This window comes from Salvelinus namaycush, chromosome 39 (genome assembly GCF_016432855.1).
Source record: "Salvelinus namaycush isolate Seneca chromosome 39, SaNama_1.0, whole genome shotgun sequence".
Taxonomy (NCBI): domain Eukaryota; kingdom Metazoa; phylum Chordata; class Actinopteri; order Salmoniformes; family Salmonidae; genus Salvelinus; species Salvelinus namaycush.
The window spans coordinates 6,811,435-6,833,559 of record NC_052345.1 but is presented as its reverse complement, the minus strand read 5'-3'; the positions used below and the strand labels follow the sequence as shown (position 1 = coordinate 6,833,559).

The window sequence follows — 22,125 nt, the reverse complement described above, 5'->3', positions numbered from 1 at the left end:
TATGTGGTAGTTGCAGCAGAGAAATATTTGGGTGTGAGAGATTTTAGTGCAGAAGATCTACAGGAAGTTTTGAGAGAAGGGTTTCCATCCTCCCATGCCGACGGTCTGGTTTAGGATCATTTAGGGCCAAAGTAGTGGGATGAGGTGGTGGATTTGGGGGGATAGTGTATAGGTGCAGTGTTAGATGGTGGTGCAATTTAAGATTTTCCCATTCCCCTTTTCTTTATTTTAGGACCAATGTGTAATCCGCATTGCGAAAGGCAGGTAGCCTATAGGTTAGAGTGTTGTGACAGTTATGGAAAGGTCACTGGTTCGAATACCCAAACTGACAATGTGAAACATTTCTATGTGACCTTGAGCAAGGTACAGCCCACACATGGCCCCAATATGCAACACAGCATCAAGTCTATTATAAATTCAGAAGATTTAAAAAAAGATTAATATATTAAAACATTTTATTATTTTCATTATTATTCTATGCTTATGTATTTTATGTCTTTTGAATTTGAAAGACATACCGGCTCATTTTCCTCGAAGCCCACACATGGCCCATGTTTTCCCTTTGAGGACCCTAGCCAAATAATGGTAATTCAATGCAACAAAAAAAGCTAACAATTTAGATGGTAATTCAATGCAACAAAAAAAGCTAACAATTTAGAATGGGCTGAAGATGGACCAGCCTATCAAGCATTTGTCAGAACTCTCCCATGGCCAGTCAGCTGTATATGTCTTATAATGTGTCCTCTTACTGTTATTCCTGATGTGAAATAAACACAACAATTCATAATAGATGGGCCTCCTGTGTCTTTGTTGCTCAATATCCATCCATTGTTTTATTGTTTCTTATAAATTGAGTGTTTTTAATTTGGTTTTTGATTAGATTGTTTGCTGAAAATATGTTAAAATTTTGATCGCTAAACTATTTAGCCTTGGTATAGCCCAAAAGAGGGTCGCTTTTTTTTACCCAGCTCTTTTTATTATTTGGTACATCCCATTTGCTGACCTGTACACACAAGATGGCAGCGTCGTTGGAAGAAGAATTTGAAGATGCGCCCGATGTGGAGCCTTTAGAACCAACATTGAAAAACATTATAGAGCAGAAATCTCTGAAATGGATATTTGTTGGAGGCAAAGGTGGCGTTGGCAAAACAACATGCAGGTAGGTCGATGCAAAATAGTGCTTTGTCACTATTAGCTAACGTCACTAGCAAAATGAATGGCCTAGCCAAGTTCAATACCGCAAGCCCGACGTTCAATTAATGTTTCTTTATTGACAGTCATTTACCATCAACGTAGCTCTTATTTCAGTGGGAACACAGTGAGCTAACGTTAGCTAGTTAATTATATGGTTAGCTAAAATGACAACAATAGCTAGCCAGCTAGCAACTGTAGCTAACTAGTTAGCTAGCTGTCAAATTCATAAGACTGTCATTACTTACTACGTTAGCTAGCAATCCAGCGAGTTTTAAACAGTTCTGAACAATCTTTTACATTAACAGTAAACATCAGGTTAGCAAACTCGGCTATCTATTTAACGTTATCTAGCTAACTAGTTTTAGCTAGACACTAGCATCAACTCAACATGGACCATCACTTTCAAACACCAATTTCAAAGTTCGGTGGTTAAATTTGTCAGTTTCATGTGAAGCTGATTTTTATTTAATTGAGAAGACATCATGTTTCTAATTTGGTAATGTATACATACGTAAACAATGTTTCTAACTGAAGGGTTGAAAATGGTAACTGTCTGTCTTGTTTGTCTGTATCAGTGTTCATGTCTGTGGTCATATCTGTCTGTCTGTGCGTGCTTATGACATTTCTGTCTGTGTGCTAATGTCTGTCCTTTGCCCCAACAGCTGCAGTCTGGCTGTACAGCTGGCTGCGGTGCGTGACAGCGTGCTCATCATCTCCACTGACCCGGCACACAACATCTCAGATGCCTTTGACCAGAAGTTCTCAAAGGTGCCCACAAAAGTCAAGGGCTACGAGAACCTCTTCGCTATGGTATGTCAGCATTAGACCCAGTCTCTCTGCCCCAGTTTTTTCTGTCTACACTACAGACTGGTGATGTCGCTCTCAGCAGTATGCACTCTCTTACTAGGTTTTGAGAATGAGTAGAGGCAAAGAGCTGGTTTGTCAGACTACCTCCTCACCGTCAATATATTCATAGAAGTCGACTTAGGAGCTTATGTTGACTTGAGGGTGACATTCAGCAAGCTTTGTTTGGAGAATGACACAAGCAAGACTGTAAACTCTTGATTCACACAATAGTTTGTCTATTTCTATTGTGTATGTGAAACACAATCTAGCCATCAGTATAAAAAAAAAAAGTCCTTTAAGGAAAGTCTTTTTCCCTAAGATGGAGATTTTCTCTTTCCTCCTGTGTCTTGCCCCGACCTCTGCTCTGTCTGTGTTGTGTTGTCTGTCTGTGTTGTGTTGTGTTGTCTGTGGTGTGTGTGTGTGCTCCTGCAGGAGATTGATCCCAGCCTGGGTGTGGCGGAGCTCCCAGATGAGTTCTTTGAAGAGGACAACATGCTGAGTATGGGCAAGAAGATGATGCAGGAGGCCATGAGTGCCTTCCCCGGCATCGACGAGGCCATGAGCTACGCAGAGGTCATGAGGTATGGAGACACACACACAGAGGTCATGAAGTCAACACTTAATGGCTCTCCACGTAGTTATTGATACACATTATGCTTTGAGTGTTTTTAAAAGTTCTTTAAATTCAGTCAATCATTGGTTATGTTCAGTTTCTGTGATAGAATGCACCATATCCATGGATGATAGTGTTGCTGTTGGTCTGTACTTGTGGTGGTAGAAATTAGTTGGGCTGCTATTATTGGGCATTATTGTCACCCGAATCAAATTCATACGTCTGGGTTAGCTTAACCCTTTTCCTACAATTTCCACGGCCATAATTTTAAAAATCCCCATCGAAATCCATCCTTTTAAATTAAATATGTTTTTTTGCATGGGCTGAGTCTCAATCCACCACATCCGTCGATATTGCCCTTCCGCACTTGCGGTGAAAGGTGGCAGAGCTAGAGCGGGGTTTGTCAGACCATTAGACATCCCGAAAATCGGTCTTCTCACACATATGTCTGTGGTGTCCGAACCGTTTGGCCTACAAACTGAGACTCTCACGAACACGATGGTGTTCTCCATTTTGCTCTACGACCCCCACAAGCATCACGGGACTCATCTGAAGTCATTACTGCCTCTTCTGCCTGTAGCGTCCAAACCGTTTGGGCTACACACTAATATGACCACTCTGTAGAAAGGTGAGTCTCTCACAAACACATACATGTCTCTAGGACGCTCACAAGACTTGTGTGAAGATCCCCTGTACGGGATTAAAAAATAGTTTATTTCCTAAAATAAAAATTGTTATTTCTTATATCTCTCAGCTATAGGACAGACACTTCAGAACAAACTTCCTTAGTATAGTCCAAGTAGTGGATCTGTCATTCAATACGTTTAATAGCAGTAATGCCAAATTCAATGTTTCATCAAATCTTTTTTGTATATATATTTTTTTTGATACCAGCGTTTCCTAAATCAAATGTTATTTGTCACATACACATGGTTAGCAGATGCTGATGTGAGTGTAGCAAAATGCTTGTGCTTCTAGTTCTGACAGTGCAGTAATATCTAACAAGTAATCTAACAATTTCACAAGAACTACCTTATACACACAATGTAAGGGGATGAATAAGAATATGTACATACAAATATATGGATGAGCGATGGCCGTGCGGCATAGGCAAGATGCATTAGATGGTATCGAGTACAGTATATACATGAGATGAGTAATGTAGGGTGTGTAATCATAATATAAAGTGGCTTTGTTTAAAGTGACTAGTGATACATTTATTACATCCAATTATTCATTATTAAAGTGGCTAGAGATTTGAGGCAGTATGTTGGCAGCAGCCACTCAATGTTAGTGATGGCTGTTTAACAGTCTGATGGCCTTGAGATAGAAGCTGTTTTTCAGTCTCTCGGTCCCAGCTTTGATGCACTAGTTTAGTTTCTGGGAGGGGGGGGTTCTACTTAGCTAACATATAGATTTGTTTTAAGATGGTCACACCATGAATCATTTAGCTATTTGAATTTGAAGACCCCTTAAGGCAGGGTTTCCCAAACGGTTTTGTTTTTTACTCTATTACACAGCTGATTCAAAGCTTGATGATTAGTTGATTATTTGAATCAGTTGTGTAGTTCCAGGGCAAAAAACAAAACCGTTTGGGAAACCCTGCCTTAAGGGGTCTTAAAATTCATAATCAAATAGCTAAATGATCCTTGGTGTGAACATCTTAAAACAAATCTATATGTTAGCTTAGTAGAACACCCTCCCCCCCAGCTTAGAAACTAGAGGGTTAATAAGGTTATATTGACTAACTCCACAGTATTCCTCAGTCATACTCTTTTCCTCTCCGTTCAGGTTAGTGAAAGGCATGAACTTCTCTGTGGTGGTGTTCGACACTGCCCCCACTGGCCACACGCTACGTCTGCTCAACTTCCCCACCATAGTGGAGAGAGGCCTGGGACGACTCATGCAGATCAAGAACCAGATCAGCCCCTTCATCTCACAGGTAAGGTCTACTGACCCTAAACCAGATCAACCCCTTCATCTCACAGGTAAGGCCTACTAGCCCTAAACCAGATCAGCCCCTTCATCTCACAGGTAAGGCCTACTGACCCTAAACCAGTTCAGCCCCTTCATCTCACAGGTAAGGCCTACTGACCCTAAACCAGATCAGCCCCTTCATCTCACAGGTAAGGCCTACTAGCCCTAAACCAGTTCAGCCCCTTCATCTCACAGGTAAGGCCTACTAGCCCTAAACCAGTTCAGCCCCTTCATCTCACAGGTAAGGCCTACTAGCCCTAAACCAGTTCAGCCCCTTCATCTCACAGGTAAGGCCTACTGACTGTTGATTTATTTCTGTGTTAAGCATGAAGCTCTAGTTGCTCTGTTTTTATTGACCAGAGTTGCTGTCTGTGTCGGTAGCATCAGTTCTCTTATTGTTGCCACTTGTGCATGATCCTTTTCTCTAGTTCTCGCTCACTCTTTCTCCCCCGTAGATGTGTAACATGCTTGGTCTGGGAGACATGAACGCAGACCAGCTGGCCTCTAAGCTGGAGGAGACCCTACCAGTCATCCGCTCTGTCAGTGAGCAGTTCAAAGACCCTGTAAGTCAGACCATCACCGACCCATTTAGAAACCTAGATCTCCATAACAATGCTTTACCTAACATCTTCGCTCTAGGAAAACATTGAGGTGTGTATGCAGTGTATATACACCTGCATTATGTTCATTTGATTGATAACCACTCTACTTCACTATGTGGAGTTATTTGAGTATTGTGTGTTAATTCCAGTTTTTGGAGTCCGTATAGTGACTATGTCTCTACTTGTGTTTGACGCCTCTCTCCGCCCCTCCCCACACTCCCTCATAGGAACAAACAACGTTTATCTGTGTGTGCATCGCCGAGTTCCTGTCCTTGTACGAGACGGAGCGCCTGATCCAGGAGCTGGCCAAGTGTCACATCGACACGCACAACATTATCGTCAACCAGCTGGTGTTCCCCGACTCAGACCGGCCATGCAAGATGTGCGAGGCCCGCCACAAGATCCAGTCCAAGTACCTGGACCAGGTAAAGCACGGCATAAGTAGTCTTCATGTTGTCAATGGCAGTTGTCTGTCACCACGTGCTATGCCCCTACAATGGTGTCCTAATCCCTAAAATTATGTCCTCACCTTTATTCTCTGTCCCAGATGGAGGATCTATATGAAGATTTCCACATAATCAAGTTACCGCTACTGCCCCACGAGGTACGGGGGGCCGAAAAAGTCAACACCTTCTCAATGCAACTCCTGGAGCCCTACATCCCCCCTACCAAGTGATTGACCTCTGACTCCCAGTCGCAGTCTGAACTCACCATCTCCGTCCCCCTTGACCTCAGCCTCACTGCTGCATTACAGCAACCCAGCAAGAACATCCCCATCCTCTTCATCTTCAGGAACCTAAACCACTACAGCAAGAACGACACACACTCACACACACACAGGGGGAGGACAACACGGAACACAAGGACACACAACCACCTGCTCCTGTTGTAGGCCTACAGTCTAAAAGAGAAAGGAGGATCCACATGTGATTTATCTCCTCTCACTTTTCTCTCATTCTATCTATACCATTCTCTCCATGATATCTCACCAGGGAAAGGATGAACTATTCCTAAAGAATTTAACTTTTCCCAGAGGAACACTCAAGGCCACCCCCTCCCTTTCTCCTCTCCTCCTCCCTCCATCCGCTTTTTCCTTCCATATTCCAGCCTCAGTAATGTACAAGTGAAACTATCCTTAATGGCTGAGTTTGGTGTCTGATGCCGCTGCTGTGTTTTTCAGTATAAAACAGCTTTGAGACGATCGACTGCATCTTTGGTTTTTACCATGTGATTTAATTAGACTGTATCTGTTTGGTTTGCGTCTGAAATGGCACCCTATTCCCTGTATAGTGCATTATTGCCACATATTTTGACCAGGGCCCTGGTCTAAAGTAGTGCACTATATATAGGGAATAGGGTGCCATTTTGGATGCACGTTCTGACTTCTTAATGCCCTCCATTGTGGGAATGGAGAATAATATGAGTGGTGGGAAAGTTGTGTCTGTTTTGGATGAAGGTGGGTGTGTGATGCAGGGTGAGGACTTACTACCCCAGGGTGAATAGTCACTATGAAGAGGGATATAGGCCTAGAGGAAATGGTAATGGTTTTCAGATCATGTTATTTTTTTGTCCCACCAATCCCATCAGACTTATGGCCGTGGAAATGCCCTTAGAAGGGCATTTGAATACTTGAGTAATAATAGCATGGACATACTTAACTACATTATTTGACCAAAATGGTGTTCTCACGCACCACATGTTTATGGTGTAAATAGCATGTCCCCACCTACATTTAGTTCAGTTCTTGGATGAAGAAATTCTATTTATTGATCACTGAGCAGTGTCATTCATCTATAATCTACAGTATCAGATGGCTACTTGTAATTATTTTATGCCAATTTCATTGTTTTTCCTACTCTGATTATAATAGGAGGCCACTGAAGCAGTCTTTGTATAAAGCTTTTAAAGTGCTACTTTTCCCTCTAGCCTGGTTGAACCAGACTGAATGCTGCACTCACCATTGACTACCATTGAGTGCAGTGTTCAGTCTGGGGGGGGGGGACTTAGCTTGGTTAAACCAATCTCTTTCTCCCTGGCTGTGTAGGAAATGGCAGCCCTGGTCAAAAGTAGTGCATTATATAGGGAATGGGGTGCCATTTCAGTCTGTTGTGTAGAGGGCTCTATTCGGGTACACAGCGTGATGCTAGTTGGCTACTTGGCTTAATGAATGCCTTATTAGTGCATTATAATATACAATTGATTACTGAATGTTGATTGGTCCCCTGTTGAAGGAAAGGTTGGTTCATTATTTAGCTCCTATTTAGACGTCATTCAGTGTGGGATTTGTGTTGCCTGCATTTCTGCATTAGTGCACAGCTTCTTTCTTTCTCATCCACAGGCAACATGTCCCAATAGCTGTCAATTTGACTTGTCATCAAGGTATTCACTCACCAAAAGTGGTCATTATACTACCAACTATAGCCCCATAATCTCTGCAGCAGCAACACAAGTCTTGGAAGGGTCCTTTTGATTTGATTTTGTCCGTGCAATGTTATTAATGCTTCAAGTTATGCATATATTTCCCCCCCTAGGCAATTATGTTAAACTTACAAAATAAAACACAAACATGCCTATTTCGCAGGGATATTTTTTGGTTACGTGTTTTTATTAACACAGCTTTCATAACCAAATAATGTTACGAACTACAATACAGACATTGTGATTGGGTCCCAAGTAGCCCCTAATTAGACTCTTGGACGCAGGCGACCCCAAGACGCAGCCGGGACACGCATGGATGGTCTGCGGTACAACATGCCTTGTTGAACAACAGATTCGTCTTGACAGGTCCTGACTTTGTGGGTGACTTCTACGCTCAGAACCTGCAAACAACAAGCCTCCTGTTGAGCTGACACAGTGTTTTGTAGAATAAATTCAAATGTGTCAATGGACTGGAAAAAAACGCTTGCCTCGATCAAAAAACAAATATAATGCACCATAAACTATTTCTAATATATGCACAATTTTATAAATATGACCGTACTGTTACATGGTTTAGTCATTTTTATATCAGTGGCAGTCTGACTATTTCCTGTTTTCTAATATTTCTTTTCCCTTCTAGTTTTTACGCACTTGCGTTTTTGACATTGTGTAGCTCTCGGCAGGCTGTCGCTTGTGGTCCATCACCGATTTAAAATGCACTGTGCAGAAGCTCGCTCTCCCAGTAGGGGGCATGTACTAACGAGCTCCGTCTCCCTCCAATGTTCGGGATTTGCCCCGGGGCGCTCTAACCACTGAGCGCACTGCTGAGGCTCCAGCATCCAAGGATTACCCTCTACTGCTGCCTTCTTTTACTGTATGATGTATCGGCTGAATGGGTTACCAACGATGGACGTAAAATGGTTAGTAGAGAATATTAAAGTTGTACAGATGTATTAGGCTATGGAATATGTAAGGGCTTTGATCGTGTGCAGCAATAATGCTATGCGCGGAGATTGTTGATTAACCTGAACCTGCAAACATCCCAAAGATCCACTCACTGCACAACAGAGGTAATACCATTTGTTTCATACTGTCCTAAATTTGTCCGTCGAACTAGATGTTTTCATGGACTTTTACGCAACGTCTAAATGTGTTGTGTAGGTGGATGGGAAGGGAAAGCTCTGGACACAATTCTGCAGTTGTCTGCTTAATGCTGTCGTCTGGACTCTCATACATAAGTATATTTGCCTCTCCTCGTCATGCTTTGAGCAAACTCGCAAAAACAACAAAAATGCATTGTACAAATTGTACATGTTAATATTTTCAAAATACTCCAATTTCATTTAATAAACATTGTACACCAATACACTAATAATGTTCTAATAAGTTCTAAATATTTATTTGAGTGTACTATTGCACTACTGTCTATACCCGAGGCATACAAATGAGGCAACATCGCCATTCCTGACGTGACTGGACAGGTAACAAAATGAACGATAGCTAAATGAAATACAAAAACGTCACATTTCACAACATACCTGCATGGAATGGATACAATGCAAGGCAAACGTTAATGCTGCCGCCTGGACTGTCATACATAAGTATATTTGCCTGACAAAAGACAGTGCAGAATTCCCGGGAGAAAATCGTCAGAAAACTCACGCTGTCTGTACCTGAAAGAGACCCTCTCCCGCACCCAAAGCCAACGGTAGCTGGGCTAACCTTGCAAATTTGCAGTTGCTCTAGAAAAGTATCCCCATTCACGCTAATATATATTCCTACTAACAGTAGTGCAACAACACTAAATCAATGATGATATAATTTTTGCTTGTTTTTTTGTGTGCATTTGTGAACTCTTGCTAACTTGTGCATTCAAAATAAACATAAACACATACCTCTCCTCATCACGCTTTGACCAAACTGAGGCGTAAACGCATGGTTTTCGTAGATGACATCACAACATCAACACAATTTAGAAAATAAATACAATGATATAGTTCACTCTTGAAAGCAGTGTAATACATCTGAAAATAACCATAAAATAATACATGAAAAATAAATATATGGGATTTTCGTTGAAATACATAAAGTATATTTTACACCTGTTACATAAACAAAACTGTATAGGTAGGATTTGTGGAGGGTTAGACATGGGTTTTCTTTCCATTTCCCTTGATAAATAGAAAGAAAACTAACACAATATATGTTTTCCGAGATATAGTATTTTTTTTAATATGATAGAATAACTGATAGATGACATCATGACGGTCACCTACACCGCGCAAGTTGCCAATGCGCGCTTCTGCGGGTTCTCCAAACTGCTCCTAGCCTGGAGGGGAAGCATCTACAAGGTCTTATGGAAGGAGTTCCTTGCTTTCTTCGCCATGTACACTGGCATCAGTGTCACTTACAGGTATGAGAGCCTTTGGCTACCAAGTTTATATAATTATTTTAACTTTCCATTACTATTTGAAGATTTCAATTTGTTTTAATTGGTCCACATTATTATGTAACTTTTACCTCTTCAGATTCTTCCTCTTTGATGACCAGAAGAGGTATTTTGAAAAACTGGCAATTTACTGCAACCACTATGCCAGTCTCATCCCCATGTCTTTTGTGTTAGGTGGGCAATATTACTAAATCAATAACACAGATTCTATTCGAATATTCTTATATTCTAATATTCTTCTATTCTATAAGAAAATACCACCATTCATTACAGAACCATTTGCTGCTGTTTTCCAGGTTTTTACGTGACACTGGTGGTGAACCGCTGGTGGAATCAGTACACCTGCATTCCATTACCTGACCGCCTGATGTGCGTGCTCTCGGGCGGCCTGCAGGGCGTGGACGAGCACGGGCGGCTGCTGCGACGCACCATGATGCGATATGCAAGTTTGTCCGCGTTACTGATTTTGCGCTCGGTCAGCACTGCAGTGTTTAAACGCTTCCCGACCATGGACCACGTCGTGGAAGCAGGTAAATGTGTCATTCAGATGCAGCTAAGATATTGCCTTTGAGGAGATATTGCACTTTGCAGATTTTGCCTTCAAGGAAAAATTGCACTTTGCAGATTTTCAGAATTCAAACACAAGAAAGTACAGTGTACATCTGGATACACCATACCCCTTGCAGTTTTGTCCCACATCCTGTGTCTTCCAAACACATACCTATAGTTAATGTAGCGGTCTAGCGGAGGTGAGTCGGACTCACGCTCTGGAGATGAGGTAGCCCTGCCTGCAACTTTAATCAGTGTTACCCTCGGTCCAATTTCCTCTTGGCCTAATTAAGACATTGGGTTTCAAAGCAGGACATGGGGGTTCAGACCCCACCTGTGACAGATACACTCCCCTCTCCTCAGGGTTCATGACCAGGGAGGAGCGGAAGAAGTTTGAGAGCCTCAAGTCCCCCTATAACAAGTACTGGATGCCCTGTGTGTGGTTCACTAACCTGGCCGCCCTGGCACGCTGTGAGGGCAGGATTAAGGACGACAGCACCCTCAAACTAGTGCTGGAGGTAGTCTACAATACAACACACATAAAGCGACATAGTGATAAACCACATAATGTCAATAGTTATATGACATGAATCAGCTGTACCCAACTTACATACTGACTGAACCTTACACAAAAACAATATATTCAACAAAAACAATAACTTACATTTGTAGCTTGTCTGTTTATGTCTGCAGGAGCTCAATCATTTCAGAGGGAACTGCAGTATGCTTTTCCATTACGACATGATCAGTGTTCCCCTGGTCTACACTCAGGTTTGTGTGTGTGTGTGTGTGTGTGTGTGTGTGTGTGTGTGTGTGTGTGTGTGTGTGTATATATGTGCATGCAGGTGATTGTATGTGCAATCATTGTAGAATTTTTCTCAGTCGGCATCACTCATTTGGTGTCCTATGTTCTCGTCTCCACCATCCCTATAGGTGGTGACTCTGGCCGTGTACAGTTTTTTCTTCGTGTGTCTGATAGGACGTCAGTTCCTGGACCCCACACAGGGTTACCTGGGTCATGACCTGGACCTGTACGTCCCCATCTTCACTATGCTACAGTTCTTCTTCTACGCTGGCTGGCTCAAGGTCAGTGGAAATTCATTATTGTGTTCTCTAGGTAGCAAATGGAAGAAAACCAGACTGAAACAGGGAGAGGCTAGCAAAAACAAACATATTTTTATTTATTTCCGTTGCAAAATGTTTTAAAACATTTCCTTTGCATGCCCCAACGAACATGACCAATTTTTTATGTTTTTCAGGTAGCAGAGCAGTTGATAAACCCATTTGGAGAGGACGATGATGACTTTGAGACCAACTGGCTGATAGACAGGAACTTCCAGGTTTATATTGAATCACATGTATTGCTGTCCTTCTCACAACCCCCCATTGTTATCTTAGATGTAATATATGCATGTATATGTAGTGGGGTAATTCTTCATATATATGATATTATAAATACATCACATGCAACCCATAATAAGACTAAGCAATTAGCCCATTAACTGAATTAAATGGCTCCATAATATAGATAGCAATATGCAAGACCATGGTTAAACCATGTGCTATCAAGTATTATGCATTTAGATGACTAAGATCAAGGAATGGTCATATAAGCAAATATCAAAGCAAGTATTATTTAATAACTTTGTAAAATGAACGGATTCACATACAACGCATAAAGCTTAAGCTACAAGGCAATACTGACATTAACAAAGCATTAGTCTAGGCATATAGATCCAGTGGTGGACAAAGTACCCAATTGTCATACTTGAGTAAAAGTAAAGATACCCTCATAGAGAATGACTCAAGTAAAAGTGAAAGTCACCCAGTAAAATACTACTTGAGTAAAAGTATAAATCATTTTAGAAATCCTTATATTAAGCAAACCAGACAGCACCATTTTCTTGTTTTTAAAAAAAATTTATGGATAGCCAGGGGCACACTCCAACGCTCAGACATAATTTACAATCTAAGCGTGGGTGTTTAGTAAGTCCACCAGATGGCAGTAGAGATGACCAGGGATGTTCTCTTGATAAGTGTGTGAATTTAACCATTTTCCTGTCCTGCTAAGGAGCATTCACTACTTTTGGGAGTCAGGGAAAATGTATGGAGTAAAAAGTAATTATTTTCTTTAGGAATGTAGTGAAGTAAAAGTAAAATTTGTCAAAAATATAAATAGTAAAGAATGTACAGATACCCACAAAACGACTTAAGTAGTACTTTAAAGTATTCCTGAGAGGACCATAAAACCCCTTTGCACAGAGTAAGTTAGAGTTCACCCTGTACAGATACAAGTTACCACAGAGATCATCCACTGAACAAAAATATAAACGCAACATGCAACAATTTTTAAGATTTTACTGAGTTACATTTCATAAAAGGAAATCCGTCAATTGAAATAAATTCATTAGGGCCTAAATCTATGGATTTCACATGACTGAGAATACAGATACCTTTAAAAGGTGGTCCCGTGTGGCTCAGTTGGTAGAGCATGGCGCTTGCAACGCCAGGGTTGTGGGTTCAATTCCCACGGGGGACCAGGGTTCAATTCCCACGGGGGGACCAGGATGAATATGTATGAACTTTCCAATTTGTAAGTCGCTCTGGATAAGAGCGTCTGCTAAATGACTTAAATGTAAATGTAAAAAAAGGTAGGGATGTGGATCAGAAAGCCAGTCAGTATCTGGTGTGACCACCATTTGCCTCATGCAGCACGACACATCTCCTTCTCATAGAGTTGATCAGGCTGTTGATTGTGGCCTGTGGAATGTTGTCCCACTCCTCTTCAATGGCTGTGCGAAGTTGCTGGATATTAACGGGAACTGGAATGTCCTGTCGTACACGTCGACCCAGAGCATCCCAAACATGCTCAATAGGTGACACGTCTGGTGACTATGCAGGCCGTGGGAAATTTTCAGCTTCCAGGTATTGTGTACAGATCCTTGCGACATGGGGCCATGCGTTATTATGCTGAAACATGAGGTGATGGCGGCGGATGAAGGGCACTACCATGGGCCTCAGGATCTCGTCACGGTATCTCTGTGCATTCAAATTGCCATCGATAAAATGCAATTGTATTCATTGTCCGTAGCTTATGCCTGTCCATACCATAACCCCACCGCAACCATTGGGCACTCTATTCACAACGTTGACATCAGCAAACCGTTCGCCCACACAACGCTGCCCGGTACAGTTGAAACCGGGATTCATCCGTGAAGAGCACACTTCTCCAGCGTGCCAGTGGCCATCGAAGGTGAGCATTTGCCCACTGAAGTCGGTTACGACGCCGAACTGCAGTCAGGTCAAGACCCTGGCGAGGTCGACGAGCGCGCAGATGAGCTCCCCTGAAATGGTTTCTGACAGTTTGTGCAGAAATGATTTTGGTTGTGCAAACCATTGGAGGCTTCTGAGGGGCGGATGGCTCGTAATAATGGCTGGAACGGAGCGAATTGAATGGCATCAAACACATGGAAACAATGTTTGATGTATTTGGTACCATTCCACCTATTCCACTCCAGCCATTACCACGAGCCCGTCCTCCCCAATTAAGGTGCCGCCAACCTCTTGTGGTGCAAACCCACAGTTTCATCAATTATCCGGGTGGCTGGTCTCAGACGATCACTCAGGTGAAAAAGCCGGATGTGGAGGTCCTGGGCTGGCGTGGTTACACGTGATCTGCGGTTCTGAGGCCGGTTGGACGTACTGCAAAATTATCTTAAACAACTTTGGAGTCGATTTATGGTAGCGAAATGAACATGAAATTATTTGGCAACAGCTCTGGTGGACATTCATGCAGTCAGCATGCCAATTGCATCTCCCTCAAAACTTGAGACATCTCTGGCATTGTGTTGTGTGACAAAATTGCACATTTTAGAGTGGTCAGCACAAGGTGCACCTGTGTAATGATCCTGCTGTTTAATCAGCTTCTTGATATGCCACACCTGTCAGGTGGATGGATTATCTTGGAAAAGGTTAAATGCTCACTAACAGGGTTGTCAACAAATTTGTGCACACAATTTGAGAGAAGTAAGCTTTCTGTGCATATGGAAAATTTGGGGGATCTTTTATTTCAGCTCATTAAACATGGGACCAACACTTTACATGTTGCGTTTATATTTTTGTTCAATATACATACATATAGATAGCTTCAGAGTCCTCTTTAGGGTACAAGTTTCAGACAGATACCAGACATGGATACTATAGCTTTATTTTATCACTCATTCAATAGTCAGTCCTCTGGATACCGTAACAGAGATACATTTTGGCCCCTCAGAGGGGAAGGGCTGGCTAGTCCTTGAGCATTGTCCTTTAGGCTTTCCTTGTGTTACTGGCCATTTGCTATGCAGCTCCAGGTGACAGAGCCAATAAATTAGGGCCGAGCCTACACGTGTACATGAGTGGGATAAGTACTTTTGAAACATTCAAAGTGAGAGAAAAAATGGTGGGGGGAAAGGAAACTTCAACAGAAGAGTTTCTTGGAACTTCCCTCATCTGAAACTGAAGAGGTAGTGTTTGTGTTTCCTCAGGTCTCCATGATGGCAGTTGATGAGATGTACGGGGATCTTCCCATCATGGAAAGAGACCGATATTGGAACGACTCTAACCCTCGTCCTCCCTACACCGCAGCAACTCTATTCAGGCTGCGCAAACCCTCCTTCCAGGGCTCCACCTTCGACATGGCGTGAGTCTCTAATCTATTCTATTCTATTTTATGGGGCAAGTGCAATACATTTCTACAATACACCTCAAATATGTGTTCACCTTGTTGCAAGCAAGGATATTCAGTATGTGTGTTTTACAAGTCCAAAGATGATTAGTTGTATGTTTCTATCCTTGCGAACACTTCTGTATGGCCCTAAGGGCATTATTCAAGTAGTTGTAGTGATTTGAATTGAGTCTGTCCCCTCCAGGATTCCCAAAGAGGAGATGCACTTCGCGCCCCTGGCGGATATCACTGAGAACGTGGCGTCTGAGGGTGGGGGTCACCACCCCAACATGGCCCTGTTCAACCGGCTCCTCTTCACTGCCCCGTCCCCCACGGGACTCATTGGAGGGGCGCTGCGTCGCACCTCCGCCCAGCTCCAAAGGTTCCGCCGTCCCTCCGGGATGTACCCGCCCTCGTTCAGTGATGAAGAGGGTGAGGACGAGGATGATGAAGGTGGGAAGACTTTGGGGCCGTCTGGGGGGTCGCTGCCGTCTGTTTTGGGTCAGGATACTCAGAGTACCATATGTAGTTGTGGAGGGGTGTTTAATGCTAGGACCCCCCTCATGGAGGTACAGTTTGGGGTTGGGGTGGAGAGATGTGGGGACGCCCTTCAAAGCCAGGAAGAGATTATGGAAGAAGATGAGGAAGAAGAAGAGGATGAGGGGAACACCCAGAAGGGGGCAGAGAAAGAGAAGATGGAGGAAGGGAACACTGAGGTGACAGGAGATATTCAAAGCCGCATGCTACTGCTCCCATCACCCCTCCAGCCTTCCAGAGACCGAGGCCAAACATCCATCAGACAACCCCAGGATAAGAAACCCAGACCAGCCTCGACAACCCCCTCCAGCCCCCTAGCCCCCAGCATCATCCACCCCCGTTCCACAGCCTGCTCCACCCGAGACCTTTTCATCTCTGAACCAATCACAGAGCAGAGCACAGTGATCCCCGCCATTCCCAAGCCGCCCATTGGTGGAGCTAAGATGTCTTTCCTCACCGTGCCGTCCTACAGAGCCCCACAGCGTCATAGGAGCGTCAGCATGGGGTCAGAGTCCCCATCGGCTCCGAAACTACAAACTGCACCCTGTTCTAGCCAAAATTAGTGCACTACTTAGGGAATAGGATGCCATTTCAGAATCGGACTATGAGTAAGGGAGAACATGCACACTTCTGTCCAACTGGGACCAACACACCACACTGAAAAGCTAGGTCATATGTCACTGTAGTATGTTCATGAAAAATCACTGGTCTATAGATCATCTGCATGAAGTTCATCCTACTAAACAATCCACCCAGATGCTGCAAGGTTGGGCTGCAGCTTTCACTGTGTTCACCAATCTTACACTGTACATTTACTTTAGATGAATGATTTTTCACCTTGTTACGTTGTTATGAATTATACTGAGGTAAATAAAAAGAAAAGACAAATCTTTCTTGCCATAGTTCCATTTCTGTTGCTATGAGACACAATAGCTTGTGATGACAGCAGATATGTGAGACAATACAGTCAAATTAAATCTGGAGAAAATGAGCGCTATACTGTAAGTCATGTTGATATTTTATTCGAAGCGCAAAAATCCATTGGCAACACATTGTAATAGTGATAGTCCTTTACTGTCCTATCTATTCCTTTTACTTTTAGATTCAACCTGAGATGGACAAAAAACGAACACCAATACCATTTGACCAACAGGTGGCGCCAATGTTACACAAAATAGTTTTTTTAACATCCAAGATTTTTTTAAACAGCCACAAAAATCCCATCAACATCCTCTTCCAACGTTCCTTGTCCATCCAGTGTCAATCCCACCATCCTCAACAGAGGGACCTCTCCCTCCATCTCTCCCTCCTATCTGGGCTGTAGCTTGGGAGAGAGCCCCATGCCTCTCCTGCTCCTGGCCTGGGTGGACTGCCTCTGCTGGGCCAGGAAGGACTGGGCTTGGCCTGGAGGTCTGTAAGAGCCCTCAGACAGCCTCAGCTCCTGCTGCTGGAGAGTCACACACTGGAGGGGATGCATAAAAACTAATTTCTCATTCAAACAGTAGAGTCGGCTCAGGAGTGACATACATGTGGTTTAACAATAACATTCACTCCTCACTTTTCCAACTTTCTGCATTTGAAATGAGACCCTATACCCTATATAGTGGACTAGTTTTGGGGTAATGCACTATATAGGGAATAGGTTACTATTTAGGACATAAACAACAGTAAACATTCTCACACACTCACCATACTGTACCAGTCTCTAATAGTGAGCTTTTCCTCTTGGTCTTGTCTGGACATGATCCTCTCATGTGAGTCCTGCAACATCAACAGATAGAGTAACATCAATACATTTTTTAGAGGCTATATAATGAAGAGCATTGGGTGGTGCATTAAGGATTTGCCACAGATGACACACATAGTTCTGAAATCAGGCCAAACACTCACTTCTTTGACAGCTGTCATGATGACGTCACAGGAAGTAGTCTCCTCTTCAGTCATCATCGTCTAACTGTATCACAACGATGCCCATAAAACATCAGCACTCCAACCAAACCATCAAAATAGGGCCACTGACTGACCACTAGCCAAACAGCAACATCTAGCCAGAGAAATTGTATCACATTAACAGTCAAATCAAATCAAATTGTATTGGTCACATACCCTCGTAAAACTGACTATCCGACCGATCCTCGACTTCGGCGATGTCATTTACAAAATAGCTTCCAATACTCTACTCAGCAAACTGGATGCAGTCTATCACATTGCCATCCGTTTTGTCACCAAAGCCCCTTATACCACCCACTACTGTGGCTGACCCTCGCTACATATTCATAGCGAGGGCCAGCTAGGTAAAGCTCCGCCTTATCTCAGCTCACTGGTCACGATAACAACACCACCCGTAGCACGTGCTCCAGCAGGTATATCTCACTGGTCGTCCCCAAAGCCAACACCTACTTTGGCCGCCTTTCCTTCCAGTTCTCTGCTGCCAATGACTGGAACAAATTGCAAAAATTGCTGAAGCTGGAGACTTATATTTCCCTCACTAACTTTAAACATCAGCTATCTGAGCAGCTTACCGATCAATGCAGCTGTACATAGTCGATCTGTAAATAGCCCACCCAATCTACCTACCTCATCCCCATATTGTTTTTATTTACTTTTCTGCTCTTATGCACACCAGTATCACTACTTGCACATCATCATCTGCTCATCTATCACTCCAGTGTTAATTTGCTAAACTGTAATTACTTCGCTACTATGGCCTATTTATTGCCATACCTCCTCACGCCATTTGCACACACTGTATATAGACTTTCTTTTTTTTCTATTGTGTTATTGACTGTACGCTTGTTTATTCCATGTGAAACTCTGTGTTGTTTTTTGTGTCACACTGCTTTACTTCATCTTGGCCAGGTCGCAATTGTAAATGAGAACTTGTTCTCAACTAGCTTACCTGGTTAAATAAAGGTGAAATAAAATAATAAAAAATGTTATTGCAGGTGTAGCAAAATGCTTGTGTTCCTAGCTCCAACAGTCCAACAATCAGCAACCCTTCTAATCAAACCACATTCTAACCAAAATCATTTGTTGCGAATCTAAACACTGATCAACACACCGACCTAACAGCTTGCAAGCCACTGCCCAGCCTCTCTCTTCAACCAAACTACTTTCTAGCCAAAATATAACCACAACGCCAAACACTAATAAACACACCAACCTTACATCCAGCCAGGCGCTGCCCCTCTCTGCTCTCTCTTCAGCCCAGCCTGGTCTCATCCACATGGGGGGAGAGGCCCTGGCTGGTTTTGTTCAGGGTGAGAGACAATGGGGAGGTAGGCTTTGGGAGTCTGGCTCTTCCCTGTGGCCACATATGCTTTACTGCTGATCTGGGCACATTCAATGTTGAACGTCCACATTCACATGGTCACAGGGGGGATTTGTAGGTCAGCACCAGAAAGCAAGCATCCTGTTTAGATGGTGTACTTGTACATCAAGCTGTCTCATGCTACAGAAACAGGCGGTAGGCTCCTGCTATATGGGCTGTTCTGACACGGGAACAAGCCTTACTTGTCCAAGACTTACTTACCAGAAAGCATGCTGGGTAAAATCTACAATCAAGTAACAGGTAATGATTATTGTATTATTGTACTATTTACTATACGGGTACATGAATGAAATATGGCCATATCAAAAATCACCAGAAATGTACAGGGAAATCTCTCAGTAGTGATGGCACACAAAGCCAAGGATTTGTTGATGGTAAGAAGTCTGTAGGCTGGCTACCCTGTCCCTAATCTCTCGTGGACAGACTACATAACATTATTGAGGATGCGATCAAATTACTCAATATTTTAGTTCTAGGTTAACCTAGATTACCCTGTGCCCATGACAGGGTATGCAGATCAGTCATATCCTTGGCGAGAAAAAGGGCCCCCTCTGTTTGAATCGTTGATGCAAAGTCCCAAACATGACCTAAAGAGCAGTGGTTTACATCCATACATCAGCTTCCCCCGTCAGAATTTAATGTCATTAGGTTAATTGTTGACGTACATGTAAAAATGCCCCATCCTCCGCCAACTCTAGCTCCCACTATAGGTGATTTCCAATGATTTCTCCCTGACAAGCTGTGACCGTATTATCCTTTCTGCGAGCCCCTGTAAGTTCAATGGAACCACTGACTGGCCCCAAAAGGTCAACACTTATTTTGTTTAGGTACATGCACATCTTCTTACTGCAAACTCTGGCTTCAGCACTATAGGGGATTTCCAATGCATTCTCCCTGACCACCTGGGACCGTTTAGTACGTCCCATGACCTTTCCTTCACAGAGGCGGTTCAATCAAGTTCAAGCTCTTTTCAATGTGCGTGTGTGTGAGGGGTGTGGTTATGGTTGAGTTTCCGTCATTAGGCGATAACCACACAGAACTTTCAGAGAATTCTGTGGTTGAGTCAAAAAATGATAGAATAGACTTTCTCTGGAATAGGACTGGCGTTGAGGTCAACATGAGGCGTGTTTACTGACAAACGTACAACTCTCACACCCTTTACATACCTTTGAAGTTCATGTTTGAATGTCTCTGGTCTAGTGGTGTGGTTATGAAGTGACTCCCCACAACTTTGTGTGTGACTGTGTGAGTATGTACATTTACCTTGTGTGTGGGAAAACTGAGAGAGAGAGACAGAGAGAGAGAGAGAGAGAGAGAGAGAGAGAGAGAGAGAGAGAGAGAGAGACAGACAGACAGACAGACAGACAGACAGACAGACAGAGAGAGAGAGAGAGAGAGAGAGAGAGAGAGAGAGAGAGAGAGAGAGAGAGAGAGAGAGAGAGAGAGAGAGAGAGAGTTTCTTGGAACTCCATGATCTCATCTGAATATGTTTATTCTCTTAGGAGAGAGAAACAGAAGAGTGTGTGTGTGTGTGTGTGTGTGTGTGTGTGTGTGTGTGTGTGTGTGTGTGTGTGTGTGTGTGTGTGTGTGTGTGTGTGTGTGTGTGTGTGTGTGTGTGTGTGTGTGTGTGTGTGTGTGTGTGTGTGAAAACACTCCAAAAAACGCACACCGTCAATTCCTGTCAGCTTAGATGAGGAGTAAACATCTGTTGCGAAACCTTCCTCCCACAGAAAGAGCTATTGCCTTTAGCCTTGATAGAAGATAGGAGAGACATTGTGGACAGTGACAGTCATACGCTGAATAACAAAACAACAAACATCACTTTCTCTGCTGCTATTATTCAAATTATTATTAACGCTAGCATCAGCAAATGTTGATATTAAATATTGTGTTAGTTTACCCCACTTTTTGTCTACTTCCAATCTGTAGCCTGATTCAGCATCAAGCTGGCAAGATCAGGATGGTCCAACGAGGCTAATCTATCTGTTTCAAATGTTTTCTCTGCTACTCTCAGCATTAGAACAAACTGAACATTGCGTTATCTTACACTACAGTTTTATCAGGTATCCCTTCGTCAGTTGTTTTTGGTATTGCTGCTCTGGTTTACGGTAAAATGAGCAGTGCCGTGAGCTGACACTAGAGGGCAAAGTGGAACTAATAATAATAATAAACTATTTTTATAGTGCTTTTCAATTCAAGTAACAAAGTGCTTCATATCATAAAATAATCAAATAAAAGTGCTAACAAAGAAACAAAGGCAGGAGGAAGTAACATTTAAAAGTTAATTAATTAAAGTCATAGATAGCTAATCAAAAGATTTCTCATTAATATCATACAAATAATACTAACTTTAACTAGGATACCGTACTTCAATAACAGGTACAGTGAGCGATACTGTGCTCCAGTCAAGACTGAAACTATCCTCAAACACTCATACTACTGTACAAACAGTGGCAAAATATGATCCACCATTTTGAGCAACGCCAGCTTACTCCACTAGTGTTCCACTTGTGTCTGAGACAGCCAAATGTAAAAGAGCATAATAGATTGTATAGACTTACAATCTAATCCATCTGAGTTGTTGTTTACTATAGAAACAGATTTACACACAACAACCGAGCTGTTTACCTAGCTAGCTCAGAACGTGCAGAACACACGTACACACCAAGGTCGTGCCCCAAATAGCACCCTGTTCCCTATAGAGTGCACTACCTTTGACCCGCCCCAATAGGGAATAGGGTGCCATTTGGGACGTAGACTAACTCTGTCCCCACATAAATACACTTCAGCTCCCTCTGGAGAGTGAGCAAATACTCCCTTGACTCCATGCCAGTCTCCATGCCAGTCCTATGTTTGCTGTACCACTCTGCCAGCCCATGTCTGTCACTGCTCCAGTAGGCACAC

At 43.0% G+C, this 22,125-nt stretch overlaps 3 protein-coding genes across 3 annotated transcripts; 2 read left to right on the top strand and 1 right to left on the bottom strand.

Moving 5' to 3' along the window:
• The first annotated feature begins 1,016 nt into the window (after positions 1-1,016).
• Positions 1,017-7,816, top strand: get3 (guided entry of tail-anchored proteins factor 3, ATPase). Its single transcript, XM_038978703.1, has 7 exons — positions 1,017-1,159; positions 1,857-2,004; positions 2,473-2,621; positions 4,445-4,595; positions 5,086-5,193; positions 5,460-5,657; positions 5,780-7,816. The coding sequence occupies exons 1-7, from the start codon at positions 1,017-1,019 to the stop codon at positions 5,906-5,908; spliced, it is 1,026 nt and encodes a 341-aa protein (XP_038834631.1). The 3' UTR covers positions 5,909-7,816.
• Positions 7,817-9,911: 2,095 nt separating this feature from the next.
• LOC120032483 (bestrophin-2-like) lies at positions 9,912-16,453 on the top strand. Its single transcript, XM_038978588.1, has 9 exons — positions 9,912-10,063; positions 10,179-10,273; positions 10,396-10,629; positions 11,012-11,166; positions 11,342-11,419; positions 11,582-11,734; positions 11,908-11,988; positions 15,175-15,329; positions 15,559-16,453. Exons 1-9 carry the CDS (start codon positions 9,912-9,914, stop codon positions 16,451-16,453), a joined length of 1,998 nt encoding a protein of 665 aa, XP_038834516.1.
• Positions 16,454-16,901: 448 nt separating this feature from the next.
• Positions 16,902-18,022, bottom strand: LOC120032889 (protein Hook homolog 2-like). The gene is made up of 3 exons (XM_038979118.1): positions 17,781-18,022; positions 17,580-17,651; positions 16,902-17,352 (listed from the first exon to the last, which is right to left on the bottom strand). Exons 1-3 carry the CDS (start codon positions 17,835-17,837, stop codon positions 17,200-17,202), a joined length of 282 nt encoding a protein of 93 aa, XP_038835046.1. The 5' UTR covers positions 17,838-18,022; the 3' UTR covers positions 16,902-17,199.
• Positions 18,023-22,125: the final 4,103 nt, after the last annotated feature.